The sequence below is a fragment of the Capra hircus genome, chromosome 4 (genome assembly GCF_001704415.2).
Source record: "Capra hircus breed San Clemente chromosome 4, ASM170441v1, whole genome shotgun sequence".
Taxonomy (NCBI): domain Eukaryota; kingdom Metazoa; phylum Chordata; class Mammalia; order Artiodactyla; family Bovidae; genus Capra; species Capra hircus.
Genome location: NC_030811.1, coordinates 83101947 through 83120296, shown reverse-complemented (window position 1 = coordinate 83120296; position 18350 = coordinate 83101947). Strand labels below are relative to the sequence as shown.

At 35.7% G+C, this 18350-nt stretch overlaps 1 protein-coding gene across 1 annotated transcript in view; it reads left to right on the top strand.

Moving 5' to 3' along the window:
* Positions 1–13048, top strand: part of SEMA3E (semaphorin 3E) — a 275433-nt gene extending 262385 nt beyond the window's left edge. The window contains exon 17 of the mRNA XM_005679077.3: positions 8849–13048. Within this exon, the coding sequence (XP_005679134.1) occupies positions 8849–9301 (453 nt within the window). The 3' untranslated portion in view covers positions 9302–13048. The remainder of the gene's footprint in view (positions 1–8848) is intronic.

Here is an 18350-nt window from a genome sequence, read left to right as displayed (position 1 = left end):
AGAATAGATCTAGAATAACTCTCTTCTGTTAATTTTCCGAGATAATGCTAAACATCTTTGAAAATTAAACATATCTTTTAGATCTATGAAATCAGATCCGGATCTCTTTTATCCTACTGAGATCAGTCTGACTCTGGACATCTGATTAAACAAAGTAGCATGACAATGCAGAAATTTTAATAGTATATTTTAGAGACATTTTTGTCTCTGAATTTTATCATACTTTCCTCTTTCCTTTGATCACTAGGAAATTTAGTTTTGAATTAATGCTCCAATTAAAGTAGCTGTTGAGTGCCTTATGCTGTGCATTTTTGTGTTCAAATATTATCTTTACTTTCATCCCCTGTCCTCTTATTCCCTTAACCCTGATCATCCTGCTATTCTTATCTATAAAATTTTTCAATAAAATATTACTCTTGAACTGCTGTTTATTTTCAAGCAGTATTAGTAAAAGTGTATGATTACAGTATTCTAGAGCATGAACGGATCTTATAGACAGACCAGGATAATCGTTACAAAAAACTGGAGTTTTTGTTTGTTTGGGTTTTTGGGTCTTATTTTTTGACTTCAGTTGCATAATTTAGTCATACTTCTTATTTTAGGGCACATTGTCATCATGAGCCCACACCAATCTCCTCTCTCGTTCAACTTTTTCTCCACTTTCATCCTTGCTTCTCCATATGCATCCACTGCAAGGACTAATAGGTCCAATATTGCCTTTGTATATTGAACAGGTATATAACATTTTTAGTATACATGAGCTGTGAAAATAAATATATTTTGTTATAGCTCTTATTCTGCTTCTGATTTTTATACTCAGCACTATGTATGGTTTATCACTGTTCTATGTACGTTCTGTTTCATTGTTTCTGACAACTGCCCATGCCGCAGCGTGCATTCATTGCTCCTAATTGCTGCATTCCCTACAAGTAGACCAAGTGTCATTAGTTCCCAGCACCACATCTTTAATGGTCATCTCTCCAGGTAACTCCTTATAAATCTGAGTGCAAATTTTTAAATTAGTATCTGTCAACATCCTTCATTTTGGTAACTATTTTCAGCGTGATTTCCAGAGTTAGCACGCCATCTACACTCTCAAAACAGTTCAGGTGGGTTCCCATTTGCCCATATCCTCACCTATATTTGGTATTTCCTAATTTTTGCCTTTCTTCTGGGTACAATGTAGTATTTTGTTTAAATTTGCATTTCTAAAATTACTAGTAAGGTTGAACATTGACATTGCATACTTATGAAATACTTGAGTTTCTCTTTTTCTGAATTACTTATTCATAGACTTTTTCCATTCCACTTTTTACTTCCCTTTGTTGACTTTCAAGAGTTCTTTGCATCTTCTGTTTATATTATTTCATTATTGAATATAAATATTCAAGCTTCTTTGATATAGCTGATATCTTGAATACAACATTTTTTCACAGAATGCCGTTCTTATTTATAATAACTTTCTTCTCAGCATCTTTTTGTATTAGATGCAAGTTTTCTGCATTTGGGTCTTTAATTAATCTAAAATATAAATACAACTTTATTTGTTCTTTGTACAGAGTAATAGGTTTCTCGAAATGAGTTACTAAGTAATTCATCCTATCTCTATTGGGGAATCATCTCTATCATATAACAAGTTCACACTGGAAAGTGTTTTTAATAAAAGGAAAATTTTTTGTTTATATTATTGCATATCATATATTTTCTGTAAGTCAAACAAATCTTTTTTTGTATTGAAGGCAGGCCAGATAAACTAAATGTATAAACTGTTGGTCTTTATCACTCGACTAAAACTGATTTCATTGTTAAATATATTCTGAGCTAAGCCATTTCAAGGCCTTTGTCTACCCATTTCCTATAAAAAGTATGGAACCATATGGTTGATACACATGGAAAGCACTGCCTCTTCCTGACCAGCTACCAGATGTGCAGGTTCTTTGTTCAATTACTTCTTTTATTCAACATTATGAAACATATTGAATCAATCTTTATAGCTAACAATATTAAAACCACTTTTAGTAAGAAATGTTGTGTTTTTATAGATTTTCTATAAGAATATTTGATAAAATGATGTATTATGTACCATGTTCTTGACCAAGAAAATCCGGTCTGCAGACAGCACAGCTGAATGAAAACAATTCTGTAATCAAGATATGATTATTGAAGGTACCCATGTTAACAAAAGTGAAAAGATTAAATCGTGGAAAGACTTCAAATACAAATTTCTAAGACTTTTTTTTTTAATTTTTAAATATTTGTAGGCCATGGAAGATATATTTAACTTTCAGAGCAATTTAACCTACATAGTGTACAGTTGTCCAGACTCGAGTTCAAACATCTTTTATTCCTGAATTTATGATTCACTTAACCAGGAGTGGAGACCACAATTGTGAGATAGGCACCATCTATCACATGCAAATAAATGGTGTAGGACTTTCCCATTGTAATTGTTGTGCTTCTGTATTTTTGAGCCAGTCTGGACTTTATAGATACATAATGAACTGTTTTTCAAACTTGGGTTTCTGACTATGAAAGAAACATTTGATTTTTATATCAGAATTGGAAGAAAAAACATGAAAATACTTCTTATTCAGTAATGAAATATTTGTATTTATTTATATTTTTGCTGTTTTGTTTTATTTTAAAACACTTTCATAGACTGCTTGCTATATGCCAGAAACTAAACTAGATGACTTTCATGTTTTCTCACGTATTATTCGTTCTCATAAGAAGTGTGGTGGGCAGGGGACAAAGGATCATATTTGTGATAATGTTTATATGCTGATTCTTTTCAGGAAAAAACTGTATCTTGGAACTGTTTTTCCTATTGTGTCTGTGGAGCATAGCTTTCTTCATTAGTTGCTAACTGTTCCTGAAATCATGCTTGCTTTCTCTCTATCCAAATCCTTATTGGACTTACCTAAAAAAGTGAATAACTTTTGGATTTATCTTTACTGGTAACCCCTATTGCCTTGTACGTTTGTACACTATGAACTAATTAGTATGTTCTCATTTTTCACATGTTCTGAGCACTCAAAAATGTTTGGAATGATTAAGATATAGGCCTTTGCCCTTTTGAAATTTAAAATATGTTTAAAGAGATAAAAATTGTATGGAAAAATAATTTGAAGAAGAATAAAAATACCAGCTTGTATGCTACAAATGTGAATCTTATTGAGTTACAAAGAGACAGCTCTACATGGGCTGTGTAGAGAATATTCATTTAAGAAGGGAAAGCTAAAGCCTAGAGAGAAATTTTTTTAATGGATGAGTGAACAACAGAAAGGAGTTCAACTAATGGAAAGAAAGAAACACTAAGACCAGAATAAGACCTAGAAGTGGGAAGTAAATAGGCAGTGCACAGGCCAAGAACAGCAGGAGTTGTGAGGCGTGGAAGATTCGTTTCTAGTATTGTATAGGTTGACCCCCACCACCACCTGCCCTTAACAGTACAACATTTTCTTGGGCTGCTACCATGACTTATAATGTTTATTAAATATTCACAAGACTGAAATAGGAAATGCATTCTTTAAGCTCATAGCTTTCATTCAAATATAGACTGAAGATAAATTTACAAATGGAATACAAACAAATGTAGGCATCATTTAAATGTTTAGTTGATGTAATGATTTTTTTTTTCCGCTGAAATAAGGTATCTCCATGAATAGTTTATGGGATACGGGCTACCCATATGTGTGTGTAAAACATCTATCCATAACACCTTGTGCCTTATGATTGCTCAGTCCCCCCACACTTTTCTCAAGTGAGTTCAAAATTTTTTATGTGCATTAGTACATGGGGTTTTGTTTGGTTTTCATTTGGCTGGAATGTATCTTTAACATATTAAATCCAGCTTTGTTCTCAGCAGCTGGAAACTGTTCAAGCACTGAAAATGGCTCAGAATCAATGATAAACACAAACATTCACCAGGAGGTTGATCTTCCACATGATTCCATATAGTTTATTAATTTATATTGATTATCATAAAAATAAATACATTGAGAAATCCTTCTAGAAAATTCATTCATCTCCTGAAATGTACCTCTTCTGCCAACGCTAGTGAGAAACATCACATGAAACTGTTTTCCTATAAAGAACTAGAAAGGTGACATCTAGTTAACTGAGCATTTCTTACCTGCTCAATGTGTTTAGCTGCTCAGTCGTTTCCAGCTCTTCATGGCCCCATGGAATATAGTAGCCCACCAGACTTCTCGGTCCATGGAATTCTCCAGGCAAGAGTATTGAAGTGGGTTGCCATTCCCTTCTCCAGGGGATCTTCCCAACCCAGGATTGAACCCAGGTCTCCTTCATTGCAGGCAGATTCTTTACCATATGAGCTGCCAGACACATGATAAAGTCTGAATAAGTTCTAAGTCAGTAATGTTACAAAAGGGAATGGACTTTGAAGAGTTAAATGGTACTCATGGACAGAGGAGCCTGGTGGGCTATAGTCCATGGGGTTTCAAGATTTGGACACAACTTAGTAACTAAACCACCATCCACCCATATGTTCAAATAAAGGGGAAAGATACCAGTCAAAAGAAAACTAATTATGGGACTATTATGTATTTGCAGGTTATGTTGCAGGCTCAGATGTATAAATGGTAATAGGTGAAATGATGATATTAAGGGAGAAAGGATACTTTTACTTTGAGGTGTTAAAAAGAGCTCTGAAGAGGTGACATTTAGTTCATTCTTTGGGATGAGAAGGAGCCAGTTGTATGGGAGTCCTTTCAGGACCTGAAACAGAATCAAGTTGGGCATGAAAGTGGGAACAGAAAGAAGGATTTGGCAGGAGGTGACTGCCATGAGATAAGGTCAAAAGAAAAAAAAAAAGTCATGAAACAGGAGAGTCTAACATGTAGCAAAAATTGTGAAATGGAAGGGATGTTTATGCTGGTCAGCACTGAAGAAATGTTGGTGAGACTTTGATGTATTTGATATACAGATAGAACAATGATAGTGAAATACAAATGATCAGCAGTTGAGGGTAGGTTCAAAAATAATAATGATATGGTCAGAAAGAGAGAATTTATTAAATGGGAGGGAGTGCAGTTTGTGTGGAAAGACACTGAACTATAGTTAGTGACTTGTCATATACTTAGTCCTGGTCAGTCTTTTATAATTAATAAGAAACACAAAATAATGGACTGTTTATGTGTAAGATGTACCATCTTAGGGAAGTTGATCAAAATGAGAAAATAGAAGAATTATCAACAGATGCAAATAAAATGTGAGATAAAGGAAGGACAGAGGCTTATGCCTCTGAAAGAAAGAAAAATCAACAGAAAGACCAAGGAGAGAACCGGTATAATGGCATGTACCACACAGGACAAAAGACATTTAAGGAGTCAAGTCCATCTGTGTCCAAGGAAGCCACTAAGTTAAAAGCAGTGGAGGATGTGTTTCAGAGACAGTTTTTATTGTCAGAGACATGGTGTGGTCATACCTAGGTTCCATAGGTCATGAATTTGTGCAAAAAGATAGTGGTCAAGAAGACTGCCAAGAGGACTGGGGAAGATGAGCAGAGTGGCACAGAGTCCTTTGAGTTATTTTCTGTGGCAGATGAAAAAGATACGTTCTCAAGGAAAACAAAAAGTTTCTATATAGTGAAAATGGTTTGGTTTGAGGGCTCTTCCTGGCTCATCACTGGAGAACTTCCTGAGTTAATGGCTATCATGTTCTGTCCACCATGACATGGTCCTGACATGTCAAGGAAGCCCCTGTGAAGGATTCCAGGAGCCCCTTTTATCACCTGTGTCACTGTGAAGCTGCTGAATAATGGACCTTACGTGGCTGAAAAGAATAACGGCTGGGAGCCTTGTAATTTATCACTTAATAGCCAATCCTATTTGGCTTGCAGTCTCTTTTGTTGTTGTTTACTTGCTAAGTCATGTGTGATTCTTTGTGACCCCATGAACTGTAGCCCGCCAGGCTCCTCTGTCCATGGGATTCTCCCAGGCAAGAAGATCTCCTTCTCCAGGGGATCTTCCTGACCCAGGGATTGAACCTGTGACTCCTGCATTGGTAGGCAGGTTCTTCACCACTGAGCCACCAGGGAAGCCCTATAGTCTCTTACTATACAACTAATACCATTTGTTACATTATTCACAGATTATATAAACGGCCACACAGGAGTAATCACACATGAGGATTACCCCTGCCACTCAGCTGTGCCCGAACTGATTAATCCTCGAGAGGGCTGAGCCTGGCAGGTCTTGCCCTGATCTAACACTGGGACAAAGACTGTGCTTGTGGTAATGGCCTTTCCTGCCAAAGTGGTAGGGGGGCTTTGCATACCCCTCTTGTATTGGCAAAGGTTAATGTGTTTTGTTTGTCTGTTCTCAAAGGGGAAGTCAGCCAGTGTATTGCAAATCACTTTTCTCCCATCGTAATAGGATCTTAGGCCATGTGAAAACACATACTAGTTTGTTTTCAGCTAAAGGAATGGACAGGCGTCCATTTCACTGGACTTTGCTTTGTTAGTATTATGTAGATATTGTGTTGCTTACCGTTTGAAGGTTTGTGGCAGTCCCGTGAGGAGCAAGTCTGTTGGCACCATTTTTCCAACAGCCTTTGCTCACTTTGTGTCACCTTTTGATAATTCTCACCATATTTCCAACTTTTCATTGTTACTGTATTTGTTATTGTTGAGGCAGTGTGTAATTTCCTCGATTCCGCCTTGTCACAACAAAAATTTGAAGTGATGGACCAGTGTTAAAGCCCTTGGACAGACTGTGTCACAGCTCTCGGACAGATCAATGTTACAGCTCTGTGTTACAGCTCGGTTTTATTTAGAAAACTAAGGAAAATACATTCTCAAGGCATGAGGGCATGCCGACCCAAAAGACGCGGAGAGGAGGGGGGGGGGAATGAGTGAAAGGGAAAGAGAGCCCCAGCCCTTTGGCTCCTCTTTTTATGTTTTTTCTCCTCCCGCTGGGCCTGCCCTATGTAAACTGGGCTAGCCAGGAGTGCTGTCTGTTTTACCTGAGATCCTCACTCCTGTCTATAGACTTTCCTTTGTTCTGTTTTTGTGGGCTTTTCCCTTCCTTGTCTTTTAGCCACTGCCATTCTGGACTCCTTTTTCCTATTCTAACTAGCTAACATTATGATCTGTGATCAGTGATATTTGATGTTGCTATTGCAAAAAGATTAATAGTTCTTTGAAGACTCAGATGACAGTTGACTTTTTTAACAGTGCTTTTAATTACAGTATATCCATTATTTTTTAGACATAACACTATTGCACACTTAATAGACGATAGTATAGTAGAAACATAAATTGTATATGCATTGGGAAACCAAAAATTTGTGTGACTCATTTATTGAGATATGCTCTTTAATTGTGGTCATCTGGAGTGAAACCCACAATAAAGTATGTCTGTTTATAGGAAAGGTAAAGGTAAGTATTCATACCTCTGTACACAGTATTCTCACCTGTGTTATTTAAACTTCACAGCAATCCTTCAAGTTCATTAGAATTATTACTTCCTTTACAGAGAAAATGAACACAGAAAATACACATCAGTGCCCCTAGACCACACAGTTAGTAGACAGTGGTGCCAGTGTTTGAATCTAGCTTTGTCTAAAGTCAAATCATTCACTCACTAGTATGGCTATTAGTGGTAAAACATTAGCCATTTACTGAAAGCCTTACTGTGCTCTTCTTACCCTGAATTATAACTATTTTCCAATAGAAATAATGTCTATATTTTTTTACCACTAAATAATGTAATTTATTATGTCACAAACATGAAAAGAAAATAGTTGAGTGCTGAAGGTATATGCAGACTTAATATTTACTAGACCTGTGAGGTTCTTCAGAGCAGAATCTGGACTTTTGTTGTTTATTTTTTAGTCTGTTAAATGGACAGCCTGGTAGAATTGTAGGAAGTGCTCACTGAATTAATGAATGGATGGATTCTTTTTGATAGGGAGAGAGAGTGTGGATATCACAGCTCTCCCAACACAGGGCCTCATAGATTGATCATTGTGATCTGGGAAACATAAGAACCTCTGAGCTAATAATGTGAGAAATTGCATTTATTTTGCCATTGAAAAATTATATTTGACAGGTCTTCATTACACTCAAAGCTTGACTGCTATACTGAACTGGATGTTTTTTCTAATGGGTAATGGAAATCTTTGGGTAAAAAGCCCTCTCTGTTTGCTCTTAACGATATTGACGTAAAATTACCTCTAAGTCTTTGACATGAAGTGATCTCAATATAAATAAGTTTAGGACAAACACATGTGTGCACAGACACACATGTTCACACATGCACACACGCCTAATGTAATTATTTAGCCTCTTTCTCCTGTATATTTATATTATATATAGCATAACAATATAAATATAAAATAAATATGTATGTATTAAAATATGAATATGTAAATACAATATTAACATAAGTTATATACATTTATATAGTATATTATGGGCTTCCCAGATGGTGCTAGTGGTAAAGAACCCACCTGCCAATGCAAGAGACAAAAGAGAGGCAGATTTGATCCCTGGGTTGGGAAGATCCCCTGGAGGAGTATGGCAACCCACTCCAGTATTCTTGCCTGGGGAATCCCATTGACAGAGGAGTCTGGTGAGCAACATTCCATAGGGTCTCAAAGAAGTCAGACATGATTGAAGTGACCCAGTGTGCATATAATATATAGTTAATATATTCATTATATAATATATGTATAATATATAATTGTGTACCTATGACTTAGAGAATTTCATCATATGATTGCAAAAATGAAAAAAAAATTTCTAGATAGTGGAAAGGTGTAAGCTGGCATTCTATTTCCTGGATAATACTTCAGTGCCTTTGATTTTCTTGTTCTTGTACAGGTGAAGACAGATGATAGAGTGGTTAAGATGGACCTCGGTTTACTCTTCCTAAGAGTACGCAGAATGGATGCTGGGACCTATTTTTGCCAGACCGTAGAGCATAGTTTTGTTCACACCATCCGTAAAATCACCCTGGAGGTAGTGGAAGAGGAGAGAGTGGAGGAGATGTTTAACAAAGACTTTGAAGACGATAGACTTCATAAGATGCCTTGTCCTGCCCAGAGCATCATCCCACGTGGGACAAAACCATGGTACAAGGAATTCTTGCAGCTGATTGGTTATAGCAACTTCCAGAGAGTGGAAGAATACTGTGAGAAGGTATGGTGCACAGATAAGAAGAGAAAAAAGCTTAAAATGTCCCCGTCCAAGTGGAAGTATGCCAACCCACAGGAAAAGAAGCTCCGTCCCAAAACTGAGCACTATCGCCTGCCGAGGCACGCGCTGGACTCCTGATGGGGTGAAACCTTCTACTGGCTTCTGAAAAATTTATATTTAGAAACTAACAAAAAAAGAGAGAAACCATATACTTTCTTTGCATTGCTTAAAAAGATTTTTCTGTAATATAGAAAGGACTATAGAGGTGATATAAATTGTTCTATATACTCATTTGACTGGTTAACCTCACATAAAATTAACTAATTTTTTTTGAAAACCATGGATTGCTCAATGATTTCACATTCTGTTCATCAAAAGATGACCATAATTGTAGCTTTGAGTAGCTGGCTGCTCTTCCATGGCAGTTATTATTTTACTCTTAAAATTAATGCAATATTGCTGAAAAACTAGATATTTTCATAATCATGGCAAAAATAAATGTTTTAATCTTTATGAATTTTGCCTTTCCACCACAATGTAAAATATATAGATTATCACATACTTTAACATTCTCATGTGAACAATCTGTACTCTTTTAAGAGTTAATGTAGTAGTGTTGTCTAAGCCATGAGTTTTATGAAGCAGGTCTGCTGTAATTATTGTAAACTATGAAAGAAAAATTGTGGTCACTTTGAGGCTTGTGTCCTTCCTAAACATTCAATAATAAACCACATTCACAATAGTTCTGTTTCAGAATGAAAACACGTTCTTTGAATTTCACTTCAGGGTAGAAAGAAGAAAGTTAACGTAACATCTCAAAGACAGCAAAGAATGTCGACAGATGGTGACAGAAAACATTTTTGCTGCCCTCTTGTGGTAGAAAAGGTATATTCTCACATCTTTTTTTAATTCTATGGATGGTCCAGTAAAGATTTAGAACGAGTTTTTCAATAAACACATTTAGGTCATTTTCAGAAAAAAAAAACTAACAAGTAAAAATGTGATTCTTATAAGATAATGTTTATGAATAATTCATTACCTCACAAACCAAAAATGAAGGTACTAAAGCACTGAAGCCCTATGAAAACTTAAATTGTAAAGATTATTTAAAAAAATGATCTTCCCAGAAATCTAAAAGCTATTCCAGAAACATGTTTTTTTTTAAAAAGTAAAATATTCTGCACTCAGATATCAATATTTCCTTTTAATTTTATATTAAATAGGAAAGTTGTTTCATGAGGTTCAATTAACTACCAAGATGTTTAGAGCATGTTTACTTGTTTCTTATATTATCAGAGGTTTTTATATTTGAAAATGATTATTTCCTAAAGATTTTTATCTTATTTTATTTAGCTGTTAATTTTCTAAAGTATGAAATTCCGAGAGTTTTCATTTAACTAAAACTAAATGCAAGTGAATTACACATAAATAATTAGGAATATTTATTTAAATTTAAGTTTGAATGACATTATTGTCAGTTTTGAAAATTAGCTTATAGGCTATAGTTGATAATGTGAAGGTTTGCAATTTCATTCGAGAATTAATGAATTTAAGAAAGTTTGGGAAGTTCATTAAATAAGTTGCCAAGCTCCAAAAGTCCTAAAGGAAACAAATATATTAGAAATTAACATTCTCTGAAATGCACAGTTGTTATTTACCTAAAAATCCACTGGAGGTCATTACTGTCTATTTCTGTGTTAACGGTAAGCTGTATGTGTTTCAATGAAGGCTTACCCAGTGTGGAGAAAGAGAACCATAACCCCAGATCAGAGGGTCCTTAGCAAATTTTGTGTCTGCAGTACTCAAAGTGAACAGATAAGGCAAAGCACCATTGAAAATATTGTTCTATTAACACAAGAGAAGGAAAAGTAGGATTTTCTCCTGTATTCACATTTTTTTTTAATTAAGGCAGCTAGAGTATAAGTGGCTATCAGTTTCATCTCAATAACACACCCAAAAGCAGTTAATGAGAGCAATGATGTTAATTGTAAACTAAAATATTTTGTAGCTGAAGAAATAAAACTGAGGAAAATAAATTTTATGTTATGTAAATCTTAAAAATTAAATGATTCTACAAGCTGTTTCAACTAAAATGAGATGATTATTTTAATAAGACAAAAAAAAAAAAAACCTTTTTAAAATGCTAACTCGTAGAAGCCTGATAAGAAAATTTTGAGGACCCAAGTTCACAATTTAGGGAGAGGACTGAATTTCATATATACTTGTTTTTTCATCTTCTTACTTTCTGTCTCTCTCCCACCCTTTTTTCCCTCCTGTATTCTCCCCCATACATGAGTGTAGGTATACTGTCACACACACACACACACACACACACACACACACACACTTTTAAGATACTGCCTTTTCAAGAGACAAACCAACAAGCTATGCTGTCCTGTCCTTCTTGAGAATCTGAAACATATCACAAAACATATTCAGCCTTTTGTTCTGTTTGCCAGTAGAAATCAAATGTAGAATCTCCTTTGAGAAATGTGCAAACTTGGAAAATCACAAGTGAATTGGTCCTCTTTATGCCCCTTTTCTTGAACTCAGGAAGGACACATACCTAGTCACCCACCTTGGCCCCAGCACGTTTTCCCCAGACATCATGCCCCCCGGGAACACCCAGGTGAGAATCCTAAGGGCCATCTCCACGCAAGTCAGTCTCCCGCTTCTCCAGATGTCCTCCGCTATATTCTCTGGGAAGGGAGACGACCTGTGAATAGAACGGGCTTTGGCATGAGATCATGTGCACCTCAGTTTTCAGTCCTGTGTCACCTGTTAAGCTAAAGATGGAGATTTGTTAGCTAGAAGGACTATAACTTGAATGGAATTTACTTTATGATTTGTGAGGTCTCTTACACATCTAGCCTTTTATATTGTTAATGTTTTCTTTTGTGTTTATTACTGAATATTTCAGTGCAAATTTATCAGCTTGGAGAAACAGAGATTAAAAATAGAAGCAAACACTAATACGAGCTCTAAAAAAAAAGGGAACAGAAAGTCTTTGCCTGCTAAGTAAGTGGCAATTCTATATACATATATATGTGTATATATATATGTCTTTTTTCCTTCCTAAAGTTAGTTAAATACTTAGGAGATTTTTATCGAGTGTTTAATATTTACTATAGGGTATAGGGTTTTGTAAATCCTCATAGTGATTATGAACATTTGTAAAATTTGTAAAATACAGTAAATCATTTTGAGTGCTTGTGTTAAGCTTGAATCAAACACAGCAGCTGTTGTCCTTAAAATGCATTGTCTTCAGCTTGACAGATACATTAAAATATTAAAAATATTACCTAGCCTTGAATAGGTATTTGAGATCCCAGGAAAAAGTGCCACAGTCATAATGACAGTAAGGAGTTGATGTTCTTTTTCTTACCGCAGAGAATCACGTTGAATTACTTCTTCATAAACAGTGCTCATTTTTCAGGCCAACAACTGTTGCATTTGAATCAGATATAAATAATTGATTTCCAATGAACACTTTTGATTGTAGTATGTTATTTAAGCTGGTACGTTTATTCTTCTTGGGAAGATAGCGTTATCTTTTGGCTTTCATTATAAACTGAGTGTGTTCTGTTTGTGTTTAAATGGCTTAGTTATAAGCTGGAGGACTGTACTGGGGTATTTTTGTCTACATGACTTCCTTTCATTTGCTTGCCTGCATCCATAACGGCATGTGCCATATTGTTTCTTTTCACTGATGATAAGCTATGAGACTTATTATCGCATGGTGGCAAGCTGCAAAGACCATTGACAACGGGTCTTTTTGACTGTCACGTGGATCTGCCAATGTCCACTGCATAATTTGTACCATTATGTATAATTTCTATTTAGTTCAACTTAGAAGATAAAGAAATAAATATTTGTGAAACCCTTGCGTGTTGTCTGAGTGTTTTCTAAGTTTTTTTCTGTTGAACCCAAGTTTCATAATAATGTCAAGCCTGAATGTAAACATGCAATACTGGACGAGCATTCATTTTTAAGAAATTAGACTAGAATTGAGTTCACTTTCATTTCAAATGTATAAGTCAACTTTCTAAGAAGGAGAGTGCTCATCTCATTGCCTTGCAGCAGTTGGATTTGCGCATTCCACGCCGTGTTTCTAGGACCAGTAGCCAGAAATTCCTTTCTAAGCTGCATCATCCAGGTAAGAGATTTGGAAAATGAATGCTTTTAAGATGATAACTGGTTGGATGTTTATGATTTTTGCAAGCCTCAACTTGTATCTAAATTGCTGTCTTCCCTAGCTCTGGGAGTTGGTGATGGACAGGGAAGCCTGGCATGCTGCAGTCCCTGGGGTCACAAAGAGTTGTACGTGACTGAGTGACTGAACTGAACTGCTAATTTTCATAAGAACTTGGGCTTCCCTTGTAGCTCAGTCAGTAAAGAATCTGCCTGCAGTACAGGAGACCTGGGTTCGATCCCTGGGTTGGGAAGATCCCCTGGAAAAGGAAATGGCAACCCATTCCAGTATCCTTGCCTGGAAAATCTCATGGACACAGGAGCCTGGTGGGCTTCAGTCCATGCGGTTGCAAAGAGTCAGGCATGACTGAACGACTAACACTTACTTACTTTCTTACTTACTTGGGGAGGTCATTTAATGACATTTAATGTTAAATGACTCCTCCTTTTGGGACTTTTGTTCTCAAGGCCAAATTTTTTGTATCAGTAAGTAGTTATTTCCACTGTATTAGAGGAAGAATTTGGCACCAATCTAGAACACTGTTTCTGGCAACTTTGTGGTAAGAGCACTCTCTTACCATTAATGGTAGCTGTTTATACATGTTTCACACTTGCATGTATATATAATACAGGACCTACTTTTAATGAAGTATTTGATGAACCCATTGAAAAGGATTTTTAGCTACATATTCAGTCGTTAGTTGAGGGAAAGCAGGGAAACAATTGTGAGGGTTAGAAATCTCGCACTTGTTATTCAAAGGAAACAAAAGTATGCACCCATCTTTTTATTCAAAAAATGTCTGCAAGGCAGTGGATAGTTGCTTAAGAATGCCATTAAGTTATGTAAATGAATAAAATTGAACTGCATTTGTTCTGAGAGTATGTTCTGAGACTATTTCATGGGAAATAGTCTAAATCTTCATTTTACTCTGTGTACTAAGACCCTCAACAAGAGTGTAACTTTAACATTTTTTTTTCAAGCGTTTGGAATGTTGTGAAAAGTACTTCTAAATATGAATCTTGGGACTTCTGGTCAGGATGACATTAAAAAGGCCACACTTTGATTCAGAGGAGCTACAATGATGTAGCAATGATAGCTGGTACATAAAAAGAAAGAAAATAGTAATTTAACAAAAAAAAGAAAGAAATAGAAACATGCAAAAGGAGCCTGTGAACCAATATTCCAAGACATTTCAAAATATCTGAAGCTAAGTGAAAAGCAACTGGAACTGTTGGCTTATAGCGATCTGGTTAGGGCATTCTTTGTGCCATAAAATAGGTTTTGGGGAAAGGAGAAGACAAAATTATAAGTTCAATATTCAAGTAAAAAAGCAAAAAGCTAGTGACAAACAAGATGATCCCTTAGAGAGTGTTTGATAAATTTAACCTATTTTGAAAGAATGGTTAAAGAGTTTCTTAATTTTACATGTTTTTTTTTTTAAAGCAGCTTAAAATAATTCAAATTTATCATGTGATTTCCATAAATCAGAAGTCCAGGCACAAAGTATTTCAGCTGGATTCTCTGCTTAGGATCTAAAAAGTTCAAAACCAGTGTATCAGCTGCCTGGGCTCTGGGGAAGAATCCACTTTCAAGTTCATTCAGGCAAATAGGAGAATTCTGTTCCTTGTGGTTCCAGGACTGCCCTGCCCTGCCCCATGTTAACAGCAGTGGGCTACTGAGTCCTTGTCAGAATCAGACCCTCTCTGTCTTTCTTTTATGCTGCATTTTTCTGCCTCCAGTTAGAGGAATATCTGTTTTAAGGGTTTGCGTGATTAGATTGTGCCCATCCAGCTAAAGTTTGTAATTTTAGTTATATTGCTAATGTTCTTTTTGCCATGTAACAACATATTTTCAGATTCTGAGGATTAGGGTGTGGGTTTATTTCAAGGACCATGTAAGCGCTCTTGCTTCCAAAGATTCATATTCTTCTCAAATGCAATATACATTTACCCCATCTCAAGGTCTTCTAATGCCTTATCCTGTTATAGCTTCAGCTCAGAAGTCCTCAGTCTTCTCACCTGCTTCTAAATCAGGTATTAGTAAGGCTCTTAGCGTATCATCATTTACCCTTTGGGATGCAATTCCTATCCATCTGTGGTCCTGTGAAACTAAAGGAACAAATCTTATGCTTCCAGCATATAATGATGGGTCAGGCATAGGGTAATGCTCTACAGATATTCTGGAATAAACAAGGAGAAAATGGCAGACAAAAATGGAGTCACCAGTCCAGAGCAGTTTGTATGTTCAGCTGGGAAACCTCTATTAGGTTTCAAGGCCTGGGAATATTCTTCTGTGGCTCTTGGCTTTGTCCTCTGAATCTCCATCTTACCATGTATGCGCTCTATCCCATTCTCTGGATTCTTTTTTTTTTTAATACCAAAATCAAAGACATAGCTTTTCCTAGAAAACACTAATATGAAGTACACAGATAATAACCTCAACCTTGAATTTTAGAAAAAATTGGTTTTTTTCTATTAGTACCAATTGATACTTGATATAATTGATAATTATTGATATATTATCAATATTGATAGATATATCAGTTGATAGATGACACTGAATGAGTTCAGTTCAGTCGCTCAGTCGTGTCTGACACTTTGTGACCCCATGAATTGCAGCACGCCAGGCCTCCTTGTCCATCACCATCTTCCGGAGTTCACTCAGACTCACGTCCATCAAGTCAGTGATGCCATCCAGCCATCTCATCCTCTGTCGTCCCCTTCTCCTGGCTGTATATAATATTCTACCAGTGCAGTGAGAATGATAAACTGACAATTATATTTCCTAAAAGGTTTATGGAAAAGTCAAGTGAAGGTAGAATTTTAGGGAAAATAATAATAACAAACATTTTATATTCATAAATTGTTAAGTGATAAATATTTTCCAAGCATAATCTCATTTAACAGTGAAAAATAAAACCTCTTTGAACCAGGTGTCTTTAATGACAGATGAGGAAGCAGAAGTCATCTATAGATCTTACAAACAAGAAAATAAATTAAACAATATTCACATGAAAGCCAAAGAAGTGGAACTCTGGGGCCCCCTGATGATGTGTGAGGGCTTCTTTCTATAGTGATTATATAAATAACTCTTCCCCTGTTTATTACCTTTTAGTTCAAGCCTCCATTTTTTTTCCTCCTGAATTTTTATCATCATCCTACCTCTGGTCTCCCTGCTTGCTGCCACCTTCTCGTGCATTCTTTACCCAGCAGCCAAAGTCATCTTTCTAAAGCACGAATTAGATCCTGTCCCACTTCTACTTCACTGACTTCCGTGTTGCTGATATAAAGCTCCAATCCCTTAACTTGACTCTGCATGCTTTTTTGAGTTAACTTTGTCCAGTCTCCATGCCCTCCTATTCTCTTTATCTACTTGCTGTATTTGTTTCTATTTACCCTAGTTCACCTAACTATTACCTGGGGTCTTACCTCTTCTAAAATTTCCTGGAATGCTTTCTGCACACTCACTTTCCTAATCCCCCACAGGCAACATAACTTAGGCAATACAACTATGTAACTGCATAGTTCTCTGTAGTCTGTCTTCTGTAGAAAACTCAGATTCTTTAGTATAAGGCCAAACTCCTTTCTCTTTAAACTTTTTTATTTTCTGAGCTTTATTGATATATAGTTTTGTAAAATAAGCTATACATATTTAAAATGTATAGTTTGGTGACCTTCTATACAAGTATACATCTGTGAAACCACCACCATCAAAATAATGAATATATCCATTCCACCCCATGTTTCCTGATGCTCCTTTTTAATTTAATTCTCTCCTTTTCTTGATCCTTGCCAAGGCAACCACTCACTCCTCTGTTTTCTAATGTGGTAGAAGAATTTGCACTTTCCAGAACTGTATATAAATGGAAACATATAGTATGTCCTCTATTTATCTTGCTTCTTTTACTTAGCATATTTTTAGATTCTTCCAGTTTGGTAAGTGTATCAGTAATCTGCTTTTCTTTATTACTGAGTAATATTTCACTATAATGGTTATACAAAAATTTGATGGACATTTTGGTTGTTTCAGTTTTTGTCTCTTACAAATAAAAGTCTTTTGAACATTCATGTACAACTCTTTGTATGGACATAAGCTTTTATTTCTCTTGGTACCTAGGTGTGGAAATTCTATATAAGGTAGTTGGTATATGTTTAGCTTTTAAGGAAACCACCAAATTACTTTCCAAAATAATTTTACAATTTTATATTCAGAATATAAGAAGTATCTGAGAGTTACAATTATTTTGGAAAGCAACACTTGAAATTATCAGTCTTCTGAATTGTAGTCACTCTAACAAGTATGCAATTGTATCTCACTGTGGTTTTTATTGTGTTTCCTCAGTGACTAATGATGTTGAAGCACCTTTTAATGTCCTTATATTTTATTCCTATATCTTCTTTGAGGACATGACTATTCAAATAATTTGCCCATTTTTATTGAGTTATTTGACTTCTCATTTTTAAGTTGTAAGTTCTTTATATTTTTTAGATATAAGATCTTTGTCAGGTATAAATTTTGTACATATTTCTCTCAGTTTGGGGGCATTTTCATTCATTGTCTTCTCTGCAGCAGATGGTTTTTATTAAGTTCAGTTTATTGACATTCCAAGTTTTTTGCATTAAACTTAGGAAATTTTTGCCAAGCACAAGGTCGCTAAGATTTTTTTCAACTATTTTCATTCAGAAATTTTATAGCTTTAGCAAAGTAGTTGATTTACAATGTTGTGTTAGTTTCAGGTGTACAGAGTAGTAATTAAATATTTTTGCAAATTATATTCTATTATGGGTTGCTACAAGATAGTGGGCATAATTCCCTGCGGTTTACAGTAAAATTTTATTGCATTTGTATTTTGTTTGGGGGATTTTTTAAGAAGTGTTTATTCTTTTGGCCATGTTAGGCCTCAGCTGCAGCTCGTGGGGTCTTCCTTACAGCACAGAGGCTCTTCGTTGCCACACACGAGATCTTCCCTGCATCACAGATCTTCTTTGCATCATG